The sequence below is a fragment of the Lactuca sativa genome, chromosome 5 (assembly GCF_002870075.4).
Source record: "Lactuca sativa cultivar Salinas chromosome 5, Lsat_Salinas_v11, whole genome shotgun sequence".
NCBI classification, from domain to species: Eukaryota; Viridiplantae; Streptophyta; class Magnoliopsida; order Asterales; family Asteraceae; genus Lactuca; species Lactuca sativa.
Window position 1 is genome coordinate 363,739,378 of NC_056627.2, and position 22,753 is coordinate 363,762,130.

The 22,753-nt window shown below is 32.3% G+C and overlaps 1 protein-coding gene across 1 annotated transcript; it reads right to left on the reverse strand.

Annotated features, from left to right (window-relative positions):
• Positions 1 to 17,800: 17,800 nt before the first annotated feature.
• LOC111901067 (protein indeterminate-domain 12) lies at positions 17,801 to 22,540 on the reverse strand. The gene is made up of 3 exons (XM_023896932.3): positions 22,023 to 22,540; positions 21,207 to 21,606; positions 17,801 to 18,859 (listed from the first exon to the last, which is right to left on the reverse strand). Exons 1-3 carry the CDS (start codon positions 22,252 to 22,254, stop codon positions 18,061 to 18,063), a joined length of 1,431 nt encoding a protein of 476 aa, XP_023752700.1. The 5' UTR covers positions 22,255 to 22,540; the 3' UTR covers positions 17,801 to 18,060.
• Positions 22,541 to 22,753: the final 213 nt, after the last annotated feature.

Sequence of the window (22,753 nt, forward strand, 5' to 3'; positions counted from 1 at the left end):
TGATTAATATAGATTCAAACCAAAGCTCTCAATATATGGTCGTTTTTTACTTTGCAAAATGGTAATTTTAAAACTGGATCGAGATAATGATTAGTTTTTTCATATAAGTTGTAATTTATATCAAAGACTAACTTTAAATCAAATTTAAAAAATAAATAAATTTGAACTTCAAATTTTAGAGGATCATAGGTCCAAATTTTTAACACTAATGAATAAAAACATGCAATACAAAAAAATCTCATCTCATAATCTATATTAATCTATTTAGAGACAAAGACTTAGACACGAGTGACAAAGAACTATAAATCTAGCTATCTAATCTAACATTACATTTTTTTGAACAATTGAATTCTTATTTATTGATGTGCTAGAACGAACTAGCAAAAAAAAAATACAAAGGTATAGTCGATACCGGGTTTTGTAACCATGAAACCTAATTGATTTTAAGTTCACAATTTCTATAAGCAATCCAATTGAAAGGATAATAAAAAAATCCAATCCAATAATAAAAAATCCAATCCTGCAACCAATCCTTTCGAAACATTTTAAAGCCAAATATAATATTATTTCGATAATAGCAAGTAACCCACCACAAATTCATTATAATCCTTCCAAAACCAATCTCTTTGCAGACGTAAGATATACCGTGTCAATCCAAGAAAAAACATATCAATCCCTGGTATGGTCAAATCGTACCACACCCCTAAAGTCGTCCATAAAGCCATTACAACATCACATGTAACAGACATATGATCATTCACCTCTGAAAGTTTGCTAACACAGACACAACAAATATGCAACACAAGCCCTTTTATTTATCAGATTTATGCAAATTGGTAATTTATCTAACCAAATTCTCCAATAGAAAATGTTGATTTTCTTTAGGACAAACCGATTCCACCTAGAAGTATATATATATATATATATATATATATATATATATATATATATATATATATATATATATATATATATATATATATATATATATATATATATATATATATATATATATATATATATATATCTGTGTGTGTGTGTGTGTGTGATCCATTGAGAAACTCATAGTTTCCCGAGAACCCGAGAACTAAAGGTGAAACATTATATCAAAATTAACTTATTAAGGGCTTGTTTGATTTGGCGTTGACTGGGTCCGGTCAACACTTTTGGCTGACTCGGTCTGGTCAACCTGTTTGATAAAAGACTAATAATGTCTGACCCAATCTTATGGTCTATTTCGGTCATGGGAAATGGTTTAACTCAATCCTAGGTCAAAAAGAAGTTGACTGGAATATTTCCTAATTTTGCTCAGATGCTTTGAACGCTCCATCAACAAACCCACGTTTCTCTCTTTCCAGCTTCTGTCTTTGCCGAAGTTTTATCCCCCCCTCTGTCATCGACATCTTCCTCCACCTACTCCAACACAACCATCCTCCACTAACGCCTACTTCTTCCAACACCCGTAAGCTCTATGTTTTTTTATTCTCCCTCACTAATCAATTGATCTTATGAAATCGATTCTTGAACTGTTTTTGAAATCGATTCATGAAATCGTTTTTGAAATCGATTCATGAAATCATTTTTGAAGCCAATTGCTATCTAATCATTTCCATCAATCGCAATCATAGGTTTTCCATCTTGATTCATGAAATTGTTTTTTCTGCCATGAACACACTCCTTCATCTATGTTTTGGCTCGTTTTTTTCCTGCAATTAATCTAATTTTAATTTATATGTTTTGGCTGCTTTTAGTTGTGAATTGAATCAAGTTTGTTGAATCAAAACTCTAGAAATTAAGAAGTATTTGAATGTTAAGCAAATTTCTATTTTTGTCTGTGCAAATTCGTACATAAACTAATCCTTCTATGCTATGAATTTGAAATCTATTTTGGTTTCTAAAATTGATTTTAGTCCCATGGTTATATAAGCAAAAAATGCTTATATATTAATGTATTTCAAAAAGGTAAAGTGGTTATTTTTAACATTCAATAAAAAGGCTTATATAGTAATTGTGAGAATTGGTTTTGTATTAAATGATATTGTTATAACTAAATAGATTCATGTTCTATTGCAAACATAACAAAAAGGGTAAAATGGTCATTTTGATCATTCAACACAACTAGTCAGATGCATAATCAAACAACATGGTTTCAGTCAGATGTAGATTCAGTTAAACTTTCTAACCTAATCAACTTCTAACCCAGTCAACTCTAACCCAATTAGCAACTATCAAACGACCCTAAGGACATGATCGTCATCTTATCAATCTCATTTGATGTTTAATTTTTTGTGTTATTGGAAATATTAGTAAAAATGTTTAAAAATTAACATAATAAATCAATTTTTCTGATTTTTTTTATGAAACTTATATTTTTAAACTTTTTTAAAAAATGCAGATTTTTAATTATTTTAGAAAAAATGAACTTTATAAAAAAATTGAAAAAAATAGTTTTTTTAAAAACTGTAATTGTAAAAAAAAACTAGAATATTTACATGTGAATCACATATAATTCATATGTGAATCCCTTATGATTTACATGTAAATTAAATGTGATTCATATGTGAATTACACGTGAATCATATATAATTCATATTTGATTTATATGTTAATTACATATGATTCATATGTGAATCACATGCGATTCATATGCGATTCACTTTGTGATTACATGTAAATCACTACACACTTATAGTCTGGTTTCCAATTAATTACTAAAATATTTATGCTAATTCACACACATCACATATGATTTGTAATTGATTATTACCATTGGCCAATTAATTACTACACAAGTTACTCCAGCAACAATTAGAAAGCATATATTAAAATAAAGGCTAGAATGTACCTTAGTTAAAGATGACAACTAGAAATCCTTATTTATTATCTCTTACGCCTCTGCATCCATATATCTACACTAGGCAGGTATATAATCTTGTCATTCCCAATGAACAAATCAATGTATTTGTAACGTCCCATATTTTAAACCATTTTTTCATTTTTAGTTTAGATAAAACATTGTTCATAAAACCCACATCAAGTAAACATAAGTGTCAAATGCGATCATCCCATAATATCAAAGTATCAAAATATGCGGAAACACAAAACTACAGGCGAATGTGTACAATCAAACCTTCGCCTTCTCGCGATCATCGGAGGTACCAAAAACACATTTAATCAACAACTATAAGCACGAGGCTTAGTTAGTTCCATAAAATATCACGTACAACACAACATAAAAAACACAACTATGGGTTATCAGCAATCCCAATGTGCTAACAGCACACCCAGTGGTTTATCAGCAACCCTAAAGACCATCAGTAGTTTAAGTGGGCTAACAATATGCCCAATGGGTTGTCAGCAACCCTGGAGACTATCAACAACTTAATTAGGCTAATAGCATGCCCGAGAGTTATTAGCAACTCCAAATAACACATAACATCAAATATCAAGTAAGACCCAGTTGGTCAACATGCACACATACTACGACATAGGAAATATAGTGAGAAGACTCACCTCTCATAGAAGACTGATAACCTCACACCTAAACTACCTGTCCTAGACTCCACCTACTAAGCATATCTAAAAATAATCCTAATTAATAATTAAGGTAATTACTCCAACTTAACAAGTCCAAATACCAAGACTAACCTCATTTGGGCAAAAGACCATTTTTCCCTTCCAAGTCCTCAACCCCTCGAAGTTGACCAAAAGTCAAACTGGTCAAAAGGTCAACAGTCAACCTTCTGTTGAGTTATGTGTGGCGTACCTCTAGATCTACACAGGGCATAAAGCCTTAACCAGGATACATGTGAAAATGAGGCTACATTGGACGTAGCCTAGATTACCCCCCGCTTACTGCATCTTTTGCCAATCTTCATATTAAGCACTTAATACATTAAGACCTTTCACTCATAGCTCATATCTGACCCTAATGAACATTCTAAATCATAAAGTCTCCAACTTTATGCTTTTTTATGGCTAAAGAGAGCTCAAATCCAAAATCCTAACTTTTTACTCATTCTCAAATCCCAAATCTCATGCATGGATAGAAGGAAAGGGCCAAGATTTCATCTTTGTGACTTAATACACTCCAAAACGTCTAGAAATGCTACTCACAAGGTCTGGATAAGTCCGTACCAAAAAAGACCAAGAATATGGGACAAAAAGGACATTAAATCATAAATTAGCAAGATCTAACTAAGCATTCATCAATGTTTAAGCTTTATACCTTCTGAAGATGGACAAAGGGATTCAAGATCTGGATCCACAAGCTTGAGTGCGCCACAACTTCAATAATGGACTTCCTTTACTATTAAAATGCACCAATAATCACTCACAAGCTTTAAAACTCTCTCCAAGGGATTAGGGTTTTGAGATGGGGGCTAAATAGGGATGAAGGTTGGTCATAAGAAAGGTCTCAAGGGGTTACAGTCATTAAATAGGGCTCAAAACCCCGAAAATTAGGGTTTTTACCCTGCGCGGTTACGTCTTGCTTAACCAAGGTTACACCTAGTGTAGGGCATAAAGCCCTCGCATGGGTTTAATGAATTATGCCATGCGTAATTAATAATCTACGCACCACGTAGAACCTTATTTCCCAAAAAAAACGTAAAAATCACAAAGAAATGTACTTGAGGAAACAACTATCCTCCACTTGAATCAGACTTTGCCCTCGAAGTCATCAGCTACGAATAGATCGGGGTAATGCTCATGCATCTCATCCTCGGGCTCCCAAGTCTACTCAGAGTCCTTTCGATGCTGCCACTGAACTTTAACCAATCTCATAACCTAGTTCCGCAAGGCGTTTGACTTCCTATCCAGAATTACAACTGGCTGCTCAACATAATTCAAGCGACCATCGACCTGAATATCTTCCAGCGGAGCCAAAGCAGTCTCGTTGACCATACACTTCCTTAATCGATAAACATGGAAGGTGTCATGAATCTGACTAATCTCATTTGGAAAATCCAACCGGTAGGGCACTTTACCTACCTTAGTTATCACTTTGAAAGGACCGATAAACCTGAGACCCAACTTGCCCCACTTCCTGAATCGCATAACACCTTTCCAGGGTGGTACCTATTGGATTAAGGTGTCTAAGCCAATAACTAAATTGGTATATTCTTGTAGTTATAATCAAAGTCCTTTTTGGGTTGCCCTCATAGCTAGAACTTGATGATAATGACCTTCATAGAGAGATGATAATTTATTATATTATTATATTATTATATTATTAATAAACTAATTGGAAATTATGAGGAAATGAATTGTTAATATCTTATATGATTAATATATTAATTGGAAATGGACAAATGGTTTATTAATTTATTATGTGATTAATAAATTAAATATGAGATCAATTGTTAAAGTAATTGATTTGTTAATTTATATGAATAATAAATTAATGAGGAATCGATTGGAATTAATTAATTATTAATCAAGATTAATTTGGAATTAATTTGAGATTAATTGGAATTAATTAAAGGTGCAAGGGGTGAATTGTAACTGTTTAATAGTTGAACAAAAGAGGCAATTCTAGAACCATCATAGGGAGGATGGTTTTGGGCGCCTCCTTGGGGTTTCTAGAAGCCTCTTGGATGTATATAAGTTAAGGATTTGGATTAAGATTAAATCCATTCAAATCTTGCTTGGTTCTTAAGTTACCTAAACTATAAATAGGACCCCCTGGGCACTTAATTTTGTTCATGCACTTCCCATAAGCCTTATGAACGAAATTTTCCTTTCCTCCTCTTTCCGTAACTGTCTTTTAGTTCTAGGGTTTGGGTATGAGGCATTAGAGGCATCATACTTTTGGTGCTAGCTTTCCAAGCTCTTCAAAGGAATGATTGAAGTCATTTGTTTACTACAACAAATCAAATGTATGTAAACCTAATTCTTGTGTTTTTTTATTATACTAGGTTTTGAATTAGGGTTCATGTTAGTTTTGTTGTTCATAATATGTTGCATTCAAAGTGTATGACATAGATCCTTTATGTTTCATGTGCCCTTAATTGTTAAGTGAAATTCCGCAAACACATAGTTCTTGTAACCTATAAAACTCATAATTGGTATCAGAGCCTAGGTCTTTCTATCATTGGTTGTACATTAGATGAACTGAACAAAACAATTTTTTTTCGAAAAATGCATCTCACGACGTGACAAGTAGTGTCCCACGACGTGAGATTAGTCTAAAACCAAAATTCGGGATTTTGCTGCCTAATCTGAAACCAAAGGGCTTATAGCCTAGCGGTATCCGATGTTGCCCTTCCTCCTTGAGGTTGAGGGTTCAAGTCCCGTCGTGGACGTAAGTGGATTTAAGGTGTAGTTTAGGAGTAAGTTAGAATTTTCATTTTAAAAAAAATATTTGTATGGTTAATTTTGGTAATTATCTTGTTTTAAATGTTGTCAAAATCCGATTTTTGAATGCATTAGATAATTAAAATAAAAACCCTAAATATTAGGAGATAAGCTTGGAAAGATAATATTTAATTATAAGATTAATTAAATGAATTATCCTTATGAATTTAATAACAAATTTAATTATAAGATTAATTAAAAGATAATTATAAATCCATGATAGGTTTAAATGATTAATTAACATTGATTACTTTTAAATGTCTAACTGATTAATTAAATAATCGATTAATTTAGATAATTAATTTTAAACCTAGTATTTTGAAAAGTTTTAAAATACACATTATACTATATATGACTAAAAGTTTAATATATTATATGTATAAGACAAGTTAGTCAAATCGCTAGTATCATAAGGGGGTATAAGAAAACAACCTATACATGACCGTTGAATGAGTGTCCACTCTCACCCACAACTCCCTTGTTTGGTGGAGGATCATTAGCCAAACGGATTTGATAGGACATAACCTCTTAAAAGTATAATGATATTAAAGTACTAGAACCTTTTATATAAATCCCAACTCTAGTTACTTTATGTAACAACCCGAAGTTGTTCATCGCCGAAAACCCATTCTACCCGTATAACTCGCCGTGTGTCGAAACGTTCTGATTTCGTTTTTGGGTTTAGTTAGTTAAATTTATATGTTTATTTTAATTCAATGAGTGTCCAAACCATTTTGGAACTCATGAATCTAGCCCAAAAATAATTATTTCATAATTTTTAGAAACGTCCCCGCCGGGTGACGGAAGCTTAATCGGGTGCGACCTAAAGCCTCGTTTAAGGCTGGTATCGGGTAGAATTCCTCCGTGTCCAAGTTTTGGGAACTATATAAACGTGTTTAAACATTCAGTTGAATCTTTTTTCCTTCTCTCTCTACTCTCTCTCTAACCTCTCTCCTAAATCCAAAGATTAAGGGTCCAAAACTCAATTTTAAGGCCTCAAATCCCTAAGGTACCTTCCTAGCCTTAATCTATAGCATATTTGGCTTCCAAATTCTAGATTTAATCATGAAATGGTACACAATATATGAGTTTACGGCCCAGGAAGCTACCTAGGCCGTAAACACCAAGTTGAAGGGTTTCAAGCCCTTAAACTCCTTCCTAAACTCAATTGGACTCTAGATATGGCTAAAGGACTTCATGATATGGACTTAGAACATTTAAAACATGAATTTTATTGGATTTGAAGGAGTTTACAGCCAAGACACAAGCTTGGGCCGTAAACTCATATTATTGGGGTTTTCTTGACCTTAAACCCTTCCAAATCACATATAAGGCTTAGATATGAATTATAGAATATTGGTTTTAGCATTTGGACACTTGAAACATAAATTTTGAGGGGTTATTCTGAGTTTACGGCCAAGGCAAGTTCTTGGGCCATAAACTCCTTAAAATGTGGTATAAATTCATTTTTAAGTGTTGTTTAGCCCCTATAACACCCCTAAAGCCTTGGAATGAATTTTAGAAGTCCTTACAAACAATTTTTTGGCATTAAAACACATGGATATACTCTATAAGAGAGTTTACGGCCATGAGAGGGGTCTCATAGGCGGTAAACTCCAAAAACCCTTTCAAAACTTCCAACAAATGCATATAAGGTCTTAAAACAATTTTAGCAATCACATGTGATTTGTTTTAGCATCATTTAACACCATTTTCTTGAGGATTAAGGAGTTTACGCCCAGGAGCCTATGCTAGGCCATAAACTCCCATAAATAAGTCATTTTGATGATTTAAATCCATTCCAAGCCTTTAAATCCAAACCTAGAAAATTCCCTTAAGTGATTTGAAGCCATTTTTGCCCTTAACTCACCCTCACCATGAGTTTACGGCCGTAAACTCATGGGTAGAGGGTATTGTGGCCGTAAACTCCTTATGGAGTGTTCCTTTGATGTCCCAATTCATTATCCTAGCTATATGTGTCCCTAAACGCCACCCGGGTCCCTCCAAACACTTGTATCGGGGTGTTTTCGCGACTAGAAACAATTGTCCCTATCAAATAATCAATCTAAGTCCTAATTAGATACAAATGTGTATCTTTACATTATAATTAGGAACCTCGTGTATTTACAAGCCCCGGATCAACTCTTAGCGTCCAAATCGACACATTTCTCGTCCGGTGAGTTCATACCCCTACGCCTTTTTCCGTGTTTTTCAATGTTTTCAGGGGGGAATACAAGCAAACTATAATTGTTTTTGAATTATAACATTGATGTATTTCAAATAATATCTGGCAAACTTATAAACTCTTTTACTCCTTATGTACTATGTTGAGCATAAGGAATGATTTATCAATTACAACTAAATGGATTTTAGTTAAGAAAATAACCAAACTAATCAAATTATTATGGGAATAATTTGGGGTTCTATATTTCTCTTTATATCATGTACTGATATCTGCATAAAGTTATTAGATAAACTATGTCTGATTCAGTTTATCTCCGTATCATTTGAATGTATTGCCAGATAGTTTCTTGTATGTAACTATTTTCACTGTATCATGTCTTAAAATCTTTGTATGTTTGGTATCGTATGAGAATTCTGTGAATAGTTTAATACTAGCTTGTGAGATAGTCACTACCCTTTATGGATGATCAAGTAAATCCTCTCCGGAAGTGTAACCAGAGTCTCCTGGAGGGAGAGCGAGGAATTTGTGAATAGATCTATTCGGGACTGACAATCCCACACCTTAACTGCTAGCTACAGTTAGGCGGGCACGCCTGGGGTGACAAATTCTGTATATCGTCTGACGTCTGACTAACGTCAAGGAGGTCTCGTTGTCATATCAGCATGGTTACCTGACTCACAATATGTATTAATATAAACTTATTCACAGCTAGAAATTTGTTTAGAATCTATATCTCGTTCGGGATGATAATCCCATGGTCTTATGTCTATATCTCATTCGGGATGATAATCCCATGGTTTATGTCTATATCTCGTTCGGGATGATAATCCCATGGTTTTGTGTCTATATCTCGTTCGGGATGATAATCCCATGGTCTTGTGTCTATATCTCGTTCGGGATGGTAATCCCATGGTTTTAAATCTATATCTTTTACGGGATAGTAATCCCATGACTTTATCCAATTATCTTATATCAAATTCGGGATAGTGATCCCATGGTTTTATCAAACTATCTAGTAACTGGTTCGGGATGTTAGTCCCAAGATTTTCAAAATACTCTCTATCTATAGTTTTGTGTATTAAACTATACTCTGTGTTATTTAATCAATCTTGCATTTAGGAAAATATGGGATTTCCTGGGGTTAACTTATAACGTGTAACAGAACTGTAACGAAAGATAACTAAACTAACTTTACATAAGAAAATATGGGATTTTCTTGGATAACAAACCTTTTCGGAAAACTAAAGGAAACCGATACATTTTCATAAAACAAAACCGCTTATGAACTCACCAGCTTTATGCTGATTTTCAAACTGCTTGTATTCTCAGGTCCAAGTTAGACAGGTACCCGACGATATCTTTTGGTGAGCACAGAGTGCTCCGAAGACTCGTCTCATTTTGTTCATATGATATATGTATAACTTTTGTACAATTTACTTTTGAACCAAATGTAAACTTTCAGATATATGTAATGTAATGGTTGTTTACTGTGATTACTATGTACATTGGATTTGATACACAACATGGAGTCAACCCCGGGAACGTTTCCGCCTTTGGTTTTCGGGGTGTGACACTTTAGAAAAAATGTGAAGTGTATGTTAATCCATGAAAACACACATAGTTTCTTTATGAGTCGTTAGAGAGTGTGTGTGGTTAAAATGAACACTAATTTGGGAATATAAAGATAAAATAACTCGTGTTTATAATTGTTGATGGAGAGTGTGTGGTTAAACGACACATCAATGTGAGATTATAAATCAATCGATGGTGTTTGAGCGAGTTTGCATGATTATTCATCTCTTAATTGTGATCCTCGACATCCCAGTCACAATTAGTAAGATCATCATCGAGATTAAACATGCCATTTATAAGATTCAATGAATCTCAAAAGGTCTAGGAGTCTCATAAGATTGAAATTGGTAAAAACCTTACCTACCTAAAATAGATTCACAATTTGATTACGACATCCCTCTTCAAAGTTCGAATCGAAAATATGTATCCTAGCCTTAATTTAAATTTTGGGTTAATAATTAAGGATTAAAATCAACTAACTTGAATATATATATATATATATATATATATATATATATATATATATATATATATATATATATATATATATATATATTCTATTTTTATCTTCCGAATGATAATTATATCATATTTTTTTATTTCCTTAAATTAAAAAACAAAACCTGAAAATACATAAATATATTTTTTTTGCCTATCTAATAATTATTTCACAAAATACACTTTATTTGATTTTATGAAACAAATTTTCTAACTCCTTGCTTGTGGTGCAACATATCAAAAAAGTGAATAGGATATCTATTTGTTTTTCCATTGTTTTAAAAATCGGTTCGAACTGACAAGTTGAATCGGTCAGGTTCGGGAATTGGGGACAACATCGGTTCAATGATGACCAATTTTATGTTAAGTTTTAGACTAGATTGAACCATTTAATTTCTTTAAAAATCGGGTTAAACCAGTGTGATTGAACCGGTAGAAAACCGTTTGAATCGATTATTGGACTTGGATAGGTGAATTTCACTTAGCCTATTAAAAAAAAATCAATTTCCCCCCAAAAAGTGAATAACTCGATCGATGAGGTTATTTGGAGTGTACACAACTACGATGCCAATACACCACTACCGGATGTAGATTGGCGGTTGAACTGATGGTTGGACCGATTGAGTCGGGAACCTGTCATAAGACTGATTCAACTAAAAAATCGGTTTTTAAAACATTGTTCCTTCAAGAGTAAATTGCAAAATTGGTCATCGTGATATCCCAAAATATGTCAAACGAGTCCGTATTTTGTATGATTAGTCTACAATTGAAATTCCCATACAAATTTGGTCCCTATGGTATAAAGGCATACATCAAACTGCATAAATCACCCACACCGCGTTATGCGGTTTAGAACTAACGTGGTGCGGCTTACGATTTAAAATTTTGTTAAAAGGCACTATATATATAGGACATAACCTCTTAAAAGTATAATGATATTAAAGTACTAGAACCTTTTATATAAATCCCAACTCTAGTTACTTTAGAAAAATGTAAAGTGTATGTTAATCCATGAAAACACACATCGTTTCTTTATGAGTCGTTAGGGAGTGTGTGTGGTTAAAATGAACACTAATTTGGGAATATAAAGATAAAATAACTCGTGTTTATAATTGTTGATGGAGAGTGTGTGGTTAACCGACACATCAATGTGAGATTATAAATCAATCGAGGGTGTTTGAGCGAGTTTGCATGATTATTCATCTCTTAATTGTGATCCTCGACATCCCAGTCACAATTAGTAAGATCATCATCGAGATTAAACATGCCATTTATAAGATTCAATGAATCTCAAAAGGTCTAGGAGTCTCATAAGATTGAAATTGGTAAAAACCTTACCTACCTAAAATAGATTCACAATTTGATTACGACATCCCTCTTCAAAGTTCGAATCGAAAATATGGATCCTAGCCTTAATTTAAATTTTGGGTTAATAATTAAGGATTAAAATCAACTAACTTGAATATATATATATATATATATATATATATATATATATATTCTATTTTTATCTTCCGAATGATAATTATATCATATTTTTTTATTTCCTTAAATTAAAAAACAAAACCTGAAAATACATAAATATTTTTTTTTGCCTATCTAATAATTATTTCACAAAATACACTTTATTTGATTTTATGAAACAAATTTTCTAACTCCTTGCTTGTGGTGCAACATATCAAAAAAGTGAATAGGATATGTATTTGTTTTTCCATTGTTTTAAAAATCGGTTCGAACTGACAAATTGAATCGGTCAGGTTCGGGAATTGGGGACAACATCGGTTCAATGATGACCAATTTTATGTTAAGTTTTAGACTAGATTGAACCATTTAATTTCTTTAAAAATCGGGTTAAACCAGTGTGATTGAACCGGTAGAAAACCGTTTGAATCGATTATTGGACTTGGATAGGTGAATTTCACTTAGCCTATTAAAAAAAAATCAATTTCCCCCCAAAAAGTGAATAACTCGATCGATGAGGTTATTTGGAGTGTACACAACTACGATGCCAATACACCACTACCGGATGTAGATTGACGGTTGAACTGATGGTTGGACCGATTGAGTCGGAAACCTGTCATAAGACTGATTCAACTAAAAAATCGGTTTTTAAAACATTGTTCCTTCAAGAGTGAATTGAAAAATTGGTCATCGTGATATCCCAAAATATGTCAAACGAGTCCGTATTTTGTATGATTAGTCTACAATTGAAATTCCCATACAAATTTGGTCCCTATGGTATAAAGGCATACATCAAACTGCATAAATCACCCACACCGCGTTATGCGGTTTAGAACTAACGTGGTGCGGCTTACGATTTAAAATTTTGTTAAAAGGCACTATGCAGTGCGGTTTGTGGTTTTCAGTTGTGAAACCGTGGTTCAAGCTACCCCCGTACCATACCGCATCGAACCGTGTATATATATATATATATATATATATATATATATATATATATATATATATATATATTCTAAAAATACAAACACATAAAAATCACATTGGAGCATATGAACTTAGTTTTATTACTAATGAATTTGAAGTAATGATTTCTTATCAACAAATTTGTTTGGTTTGTCCAAATTCACAAAATAGGATAAGGCTTATTTATAGTATGTGTATATATAAAGTTTATGTACTAACTCTTATAATATAAGTAATTAAGTTTAGTTTCATTCCTGTCGAACTACATAATATAAAAAATACATTTGTTTATCAAACCGTTTAAAAACCGTATAAAATCGCACGCGGTTTAGAACATTCATGGTGCGGTTTGCGATTTTCAAAAATCTTAAACGTTACATGCGGTGTGGTTGCGGACTTGACTCGAAACCGCACCGCGAACATCCCTTCTATGGTATTCCAAAAAATACAGTTTGAATCATTTTTTAAACGATAGTTAAGTAGTTAGCTTGAGCAACCAAATTTATACATAAATTTTAATTTTAGACTGATCATGCGGATTAAAAAAAAAAATTTCTGTATTTTTTAGGACATCAGATTAACCTTTTGTTCCTTTTTATTCAGGAGCTAAGATTAGCCTGTTGGGTTAATCACTTGCGGACTAAAAGGCCCACTAGAATCCTTTTGAGCCCCCTGACATAAACTAGAAACCCAACTATCCGTCACATGTTACGAGGTTAGTATACAACTACAAGCCCAAAATGTAGCTGTAAGAACCCTTTTATCTTGAACATGTTGAGGAACGAACATATTTATCATAAAATATCTGGAATTATAAATTTAAACCATTCGCCTTCTACATTCTACAATTACGAAACTATACTTACACAAAACAAAACCCTACTTTTAACGAACACAGCATTTATTAAGAATTATGCACCGAGTATAAGAAGGAAAGTAAAACACACGTTTTTCTTTGGACAGAAAGAAGGAAATTTGAAGTCTTTTTCACTGATTTGTAAATTGTAATTGTAGTCTCTACTTTCTTGGATGAATTTACAAAAAAACAAATTTTCACTGAAATCAAAAGCAACATTGATATATCAACACAGGCTTTATTGTGCATGTTCCAAACACATTTTAACGTGCTTTATATTTTGTTGCAGGCTGAATGCATTCATTCATTCAAGAATGTAACTGACTGAATTCTGGGAATCATCAAACTAAAGTTCAATGGGCCAAAATCCATAAGTGGATTAGGACATCTATTATTTAAAGAAATTGGTCCCCCTTTTTTTCTCTCAATATGTAAATCGATATATACTCACACATTTTAATTTAGTCTTTGTGACTAGTTTCATATCATCTCCATTTCATACACTTTTTTGACTACCCACTCACATTCTTCCCTTTTTCCACAACTCATCATTCATCATCAATTGCATTATATCAAATTCCTAATTGTGATTTAAGTCATAATAATCAGTGTAAACGCCTTTGAATATATATATATATATATATATATATATATATATATATATATATATATATATATATATATATATATATATATATATATATATATATATATATATATAGTTTCTTATTTTATGAACTCACTGAAAATATGAATGCTTGTTGATGAACCACTACAAGTACACGCACTTGGTATTCTATGGTGGGTTATCTTCCTCTTTAACTTTTCTTTTGCTAACTATATTGTGTATGTAGTCTGTCAGCTTTTTGTAATATGCAAGTAAATAAAGTTGTGAAATTTAGATAAAAGAAAGTGAAAAAAGCAATTGGTAATTATTGGGATTGGAAGGTAGAAAAAAAAGAAGAAAAAGGTAAGAGATGAGATTCTTGTCATGAGGAATAAACTGTAAGTTTTTTTTAGATAAAGAAAGAAAGAGAAGAGTACTTAAGCCTTTTGGTTTGTCTGGTTAATATGCAGTCTTTTCTTCTAGGCAAATAGTATGTAATGTACCTTAACATCTATACTTTCTAAAAGCTTTGTATGTCCCATGAACCCCTTTCTTTAACCTCTCTCTCTCTCTAAGGACCACTATTCCACCCTCTTTAGTCTTTTCCCACAATATGCTCTCACCCCTTTACTCATTTCCCTCTTTGTTGACCGGTGGTTTAACCTTGCTGACATGGCGCCTACTTGGCATGCATTTGACACATCATCAAAAGGTCATCATAGTTTGTTTTTCATAATCAAACCAATTAAGCTTTCACTTATTATGAACGTTTTCAAAAATTAACAAACTTCATTGTTAATATTTGGTTATCAAAATTAGGATCATAATTCATACATATGATCATTTTATGCTAAGAAACTGTTTCCATAAAAAAAAAAAAACCTCCAATAAAAAAACAAATACAGATAATAATTTCTTGTTATAACATGCAACGTGAACCTTTTCATTTACTCTTGTAAATGAATGCAACCCCCAATTAAAATTTTCTAAGTTTTTTTTTTTTTTTTAGCTCATAATAGGAACTTTTATTTCCAAGCAGAATACAACTACGTGTAGCGATAGTGCAACATGTTGATGCACTGAGGGAGGCGATAACATAACAGACAATAGGTTCATATTCCATGAATCCAGTTTTGGACATGTGGTTGGTGGGTCATCCTGTTGTGCACTCCAATAGCACGGAATTTAAGAAAGGATTATAATCCCCATGATTTATGTTGTCAAGAACTTTCAAAATTTAATAGCCGTTGACATTTTTGCCTTCCATTGTCTTTGGTATATTTATATTTTCTTTTAATTTTTATTCTCTTAATTATTTCCTTTTCCTGTTTTCCTTTTGATCTTGTCGTCACAACTCTATCTCGCCGGACCACCACTTACTTCCCTTTACATGCTCACGCTTACCACAGGTTTTTACCTTGACTTAGCCTTTACAAAAGGCTATGTTCCTTTGAATTTATCTTCACTATCCTTTCACTCGTAGATATTGTACCTTGTTGGATTTTTGGTTTCAACACAAATTAGAATATAATCTTTCTATCGGTTCACTATATGTTGATGGGTTTTAACGAAGTGCTTAAAAGTCTTTACCCAATTGAAATAATATTGTCATTTTAGTGACCTAATTGACATAAAAATATTAGTGACATATTTAACATAAAGATTATACATGTTAATTAACTAAAACCCATTATATAAGTATATACATGTCAACCCTATAGGTGTATTTTGTCTGTACCACTTCAGCAGAAAACAGAACTAGTACCGGCCCAAACATATTATAGGATCCGAGCAAAAATAAAGAAGATCCTCAAGGTCCCTAAATTACCAAAATTCATATGCAACACTAAGGTCCAATTTGACCAAAATAAGATTAACTTATAAGCTACTTTATTCTAGCTTGCTGTTTGGTAAAATCATAAAAATAATCTATTTTAGTTTATGAATTAATTTATAAGTAAGTTTTTGATAAACTATTTTGAAATAATTTTTGATAAGTTAATGAAGTTTTTATTTATTTATTTATTTATTTTTTTAAATAATTCAAATATGACATTATTTATATTTATTATTTTTTCTTTTAGTTATATGTATGAAGCTACCTTTTAACTAAAACTATTAATTAATAAACTACATTATTAGCCAATAGTTAGTTTATCAGCTAGCAATAAGTTTTTCAGCTAAACGTTAGTATTTGTGCTTTTTTTTCAAAAAAAAAAAATTATTTTTGTATGTTTGTGTTTATTTGTGCTTGTTTTCTATTTCTTTTTTGTATGTTTGTGTTTATTGATATGCATCCCTTACACTCACCATGTTTCTATAAATCATCAAACAAGTGAAGGGGGCAATGGTTAATTGTCGAATGATGTATTTAATTTTTTGTTTATGTTCTTTACGGTTGTGGTTAGGGTTTATATTTGCAAGTGATTGTTTCCTCTGTTACTACGTTTGAGTAATTTATTTAACTGATTTTTGATTTTTCTTTTACACGTAATCAAACTACAACCGAAATAAAAGATTATGACCATGTTTAACAAAAGAGTTTCTAACTTTTAGCTATTAAGAAAAAACTCGGAAAAAAAGATTGGTTCGACAGTAAAAATTTCTATAGATAAAACAAAAAGTTTGAAGTAGCATTTAACAAAAACATCTTTTATAATTTTTGCAAAATGACTTAACTACCTCTTATTTCTTTCTTTTTTTTTTCTTTTTTTAAATCATAAGTTTTTTTTAGATAAGTCATTCTATATAATTTTACATGTTGTAAAAACTTACAACCTACTTTTACCAAACAAGTATTATACTTTGGTAGAAATTTATTTTGGTGCCTATAGTAAAAAAAATACATCTTTAATTATTGCATGTTTCACTGATAATATACAGAGAAACAGTGACGGACGCATAATCATTCAGTAGTAGTGACGTTTTTAAAATAGTAGTGCCACTAATTTTTAAAGACGTTGCACCTTAATAGAATTTTTTTTTATCTTAATGAGACTAAAACGGAGTAGTAGCCTAGGACTCCCCGGGAACCACTTAGGTCCGCTAATGTAGGAAAATATGTAAAAAATCCCATTGTTTTGGGATATTTTTTTGATAAAATCGTAATTTTTTTTAACAGAAAAGTCTCGATTATTTAATATTTTGCTCAAATTAATGAAAAAGTCATTATTTTTGTTTTTATAAAAAATAATAGATTATTGTGTAAAATTAAATAATTGAGACTTTAAAAAAAAAAAAAACAAACATTTAAATGAGAATATAAAAATTTGAGTAAATAAAATGTAAAAATTTGAGTAAATGAAAGAAAAAAAAATCAAATTATGAAATAACAAATTAAACATTGAAGTTTAAATTCAAGAAATTTCCCAACAAAAAGCAAATAATGAGCATGAAAGATACGTGGAAATTTGGAAAGAGCGAGAGTGTCCTCTTGTTCAAAGATAATCATTTCGTTCTTGAGGGCCTGAGGGTTATATCTGTCATTTCAACTTCGTTTGGTATATTACCATTCTACCCTTTGTGGCCAAAAACCATGCTTGATCACTTGTACTTTCATCTCTAACAGTTGCCCCATGCTTCCGAGGCAGTTGTAGGCTCGGAAAAACCGAACCCATGGTCTGGGATCTCTATTCCCCCCGTGTACGTTAACATGTTTCCCACGTTCACGTTAGCCTCAACCCCACCGCCATGGTGATCATCCTCTTGATCACCGGTCAACCCAAGAAAATCCCTAGTCAAACGGTCTGTTTTCTGCCACGTGGCGATATTCCCAGACACGAGACCCATATGTTGGTGGTACTCCGGCGATATCACGGCAGCAGTTGTCACCTGAACCAACTCCCCCATATCCAACTTACTCATCGTCGACCCCACATGATCCCCCACCGCACCCACCGTTGCCGCCTTCTGAAGGAGCGCGGTGGCGGAGAGGTGCGGCGCCGGCCGATGATGAGGGCTGGTGCTGACGTGGATGCTGTGCATTGTGGGTGACGGCGGCGGCGGCGAAGTTATGATAATTTCCTTATTGGGTTCTTGGTAAAATGGCGATGAAATTACCGGAAGTAGCTGGTGGTGGTGGTGGTGGTGGTTTATAAATTCGGGTTTGATTCGAACCGGGTTACCGTTTTGGTTGGGGACCATCCAAGTAGGGTTTAGGGTGGGATTGAAAGGGAAAAGAGTTGACGGGGTGTTTTGTGGATTCTGTTGAATGTTGAAGGGGGTGTTTATAACATTATTGATAGTTGAAGGGTGGTGGTTGTTAGTTATTGATACTGCAGCCGCTGCTGCTGCTGAGAGTCTGGCAGTTTCTTCAGCCAAGGCATCACAGAAGGCTCTGTGGGTAATGAAGCTGTCTTTCCTATACACCATAAATGTAAGCAAGAAATTAATAACTTGTACTTCATGCAATACAAATTATACATCATGTAAAATCCAATCATTTCACCTTTGGAAAAGACTTGCTGATTTTTGTATTGTCTAGTGTTTGCCATATAAAAAGTTGAAAAGTAAAATATTGTTTTTACAGTACATTCTGTTTTTTATTTAAAATTACGAAGCATTTATTAGTTGATGAATGAAAAAAAAATGGTTTTTAAGGTTATATTTGTTGATTTTTTATATAAAAACTAGTGAAATAAAAATTTCAGGTCCAATTATAATTTCATGAAATCATGCAGTACAAAGTGATTTGAGCTTCTACTTTTTCTAAGGCAGAAAAAGGAAATTTCATCATTGTATACTACTTACTTTCATAAATAACATCCAAATGTTTGTCCAATTTTATGTCTATTAGGGACAATAATTTGGAGGCTATATTTTTTTTATCATATCATCCTACGTACAAAGTGACATTATTATTTATAGGTCTAAGAAACTATACACTTATCAAGTTGCTCAATACCATTATATTATATGTTTATCTTTATTATTGTTATTTTTCTAGACAACAAACTTAAATCTTATACGAGCAACTTCACACACCCAATCCCCCTAGTGACACTACTCAGCCACCCAAGAGATGGTTTATATCTGCATTCTTTCTTATTTTTGACTCATTGATTTAAGAACTAATTAGTTTGGATTATATTTTCTCTTCAAAATATATATGTTATTCCGAATGGTGTCCCCTAAAGATGAAATAAGTAAAACATAAATATTACCTAAAAATAAAATAAATAATCAGACTGATAAAATGTCTACCAATATGCCGACATATGAACCCATGCAATGTATTAAATCGTTTTACTGATACCTTAGTTATTAAAAATATGCCGACATATATGAACCCAATGTATTTAGATGCTGCAATATTTGAAATTATTTTAACATGTTACTAAAGGTGTGACCAATACATTTCGATATCTCTAGGTATACGTAACGATTTCATTATTAAACTTGTTCTAGAGTCCTTTTTTTTTCTTGAATAACTATATTTTTTATAACAAATTAATAATAAATTGCACGCCAAAATATAAAGAAAACACCGGTCTATATATGCTGACCTCGGTGTTTTTTGTGATGCAAGATGAGTATGACAAATAGAAATACTTATTTTGACGCCCTTTGGTGTTTTTTTCACGTGTTAGTGAATATAATAAATTACGATGAGCATTAATATTTCCGTTAAGTTAATGCTAAATTTTGAGGATCTTTAATTAATTAGGCTTTACTACTTTACTACTACATATTTGTTCAGAAGGCTTCGTCAAATTCAACCTACCTTATTACAAAAGCCTAGCAATATTATCATATGAAAGGAAGTAATAATGCTTCTTTGTTATGAAGAAAACTCATAAGTTTTAGTTTCCAAAATAACCGCGCGCTTTACGAAATATGACTGTACAAAGAACAAAGTACAAACACTTTCATGGTCAGAGTGGATATATATATATATATATATATATATATATATATATATATATATATATATATATATATATATATATATATATATATATATATATATCAAAAAGCAACAGAATAAACAGTGGAAGTAATAATCAGTGTGTCCATTTCACTCCTGCCAATCTGTCTTAAATGCATTTAATTATAACCCCCTTCTAGCTGTGTATCAATATTATTCCATGCAAAACCTTTGCTATTTTGGTGCACATGAGAGACCAAGAGTAAGACTTGTAAAAGTGGAGGAAAATGAGTCAAATAAACGGAAAGAAAATGCATTAAATTCTAATTACTTACATGTGTGCAAACATTTACCCAATTTAGTTATAAGCTTGAAGACATTGTTGATGAATCTTTATGAAACGAATTTTTAAGTTTGTAAGAGAAAAACATAGTATTTTGTAAAAATGAATGGCTTTGGACAGATTGTTAAGATTTGCATGCGAAAAACATCGCACATGACCCCTTTTGTTTAGAACTGCTTACTTTTGCTAAATGCATGCAGCTTCATTTTTGCAAAATGTAGCTTCATTTCATGCATGCACAATCGTTTGTTGGTGAAAAGAACAAATACGTAAGCTTCATTTCAACGTGTATGTATATATTGAATTATATAGTCCAACGCAGTTATAGACTTCAAGAAAACTTCCAGAAACACATAACAATTAAAGGTGTTCAATTCAGATTTCATATATACAAATATAAATATATATATATAAAACCTAATTAAGCATGCATCATCCATTGTTCATTTATAAATGCTTAAAAGTAAATAAATTGGTAAAATAGTAATTAAAACTTACCTGGAAAAGAGGGTACCACAGTCACATCTATACTCTCTAGTGCCACAAGTTTTAGAATGAGCTTTCCAATCAGATTGAACAGCATATATCTTAGAACACTTATCACATTTCCACTTCTTTTCACCATGTTTTCTGCAAAAGTGTTTCTTAATTCCGGTGAGATCCCCAAGAGCCCTAGAAGGGTGGTGGTGCACGCAACTAGGTTCAGGGCACACATAAGCCCTTTTCTTGATCTCATCTTTGTTATTTCTTTGCTTAAGTTTCCATGGCAAATTGTGACCTCTTCTGTGAAGTTGCAGGTTCTGATCTCTCTGAAACCCTTTGTTGCATATCTCACACACAAATCTGTTTGTTGCCATCAGTGTTTTCGGTGATAATGCTATCACTTCCGCATCTGGGTCTTTTGTTTGATAAACACAATCAAGTTAATCAAAACGAACTCTTTTGGGGTATAAATTGAGCAAGAAAATCACTTATGGTAATAATGCCATTAATTACTTCTGCATTGGCACTTTTCTCAGTTAAGCCACTAATGATCAAGATACCACTATTTTTGGGTATAAATTAATAGCGGAGCAATAAGTTTTATAGAGTTTGCAAAATTTGCTCATCGATTATATATATGTATATAACTTGTCACTTAATGATTTTTTATTACAACTTTAAACACATTTATTAACTACAGATAAGTGAGAGGAGTGACAGCTAGCAGCAGTAATGCGATCACCCCTTCGATCTTTGCAACTAATATACAAGTATGAAGAATTTACTACAAAATCACAATTTTCGCTAAATCAAGATTAGTAAAATCTGTACCTGGGTTTCCTGGAAGGTTCCTCTTTTTCTTGATCTTCTGATGATTAGGGTAGAGATGGTCATGTTCTTGATCAACATGATTTGAAATTGAAGAAAGTGTCATTGATGGAGAGAATTCATGATGAGCCTTACTTGTAATAGCTGAAGAAACGGTGCTTCGTGCAGCTTCTTCAGACAAAGAAGTCGAGTTTCTATTACTAGTAGTAGAATAAACCGATGCTGTGAACATCATTTTTTTAGGGTTTTGTATTTGTTTACTTGAGAATTCAAGAAAAGGAAAGAAGAAGAAGAAGCCAAGAGATGAAGAATCAATTTCAGGAAAACAAAACAAAAGAAACAGACCCACGTCTAGCTTTTAAAGAAGTGGCTTTCTTTTTACTCTCTTGTGTTATACACACACATATATATAATCAACAAAATGATCAAATTTTGTAATTATTTGTAGGAAATAATTACGCAAAAAATCTTGAGGAAATTATTCTTACATCAGAGGAGTCACTATCTATGGTCTTACCCCGTTTTTTAGCTACCTCATGAGTCTTCTTTATTCTCTATAAGTAGACCTGTCTTTATCTGCACGCAGATTAAAAGCATACATGATTGAAACCCTAAACTTATACATATTTGCATGTCTATGTATACATGTATATGTTTCTTTACATGTAGGTAATTTATATACATATATAACAAATTATAACCCTCCTTGTAGCCATCAGTGTATCTACATGAAA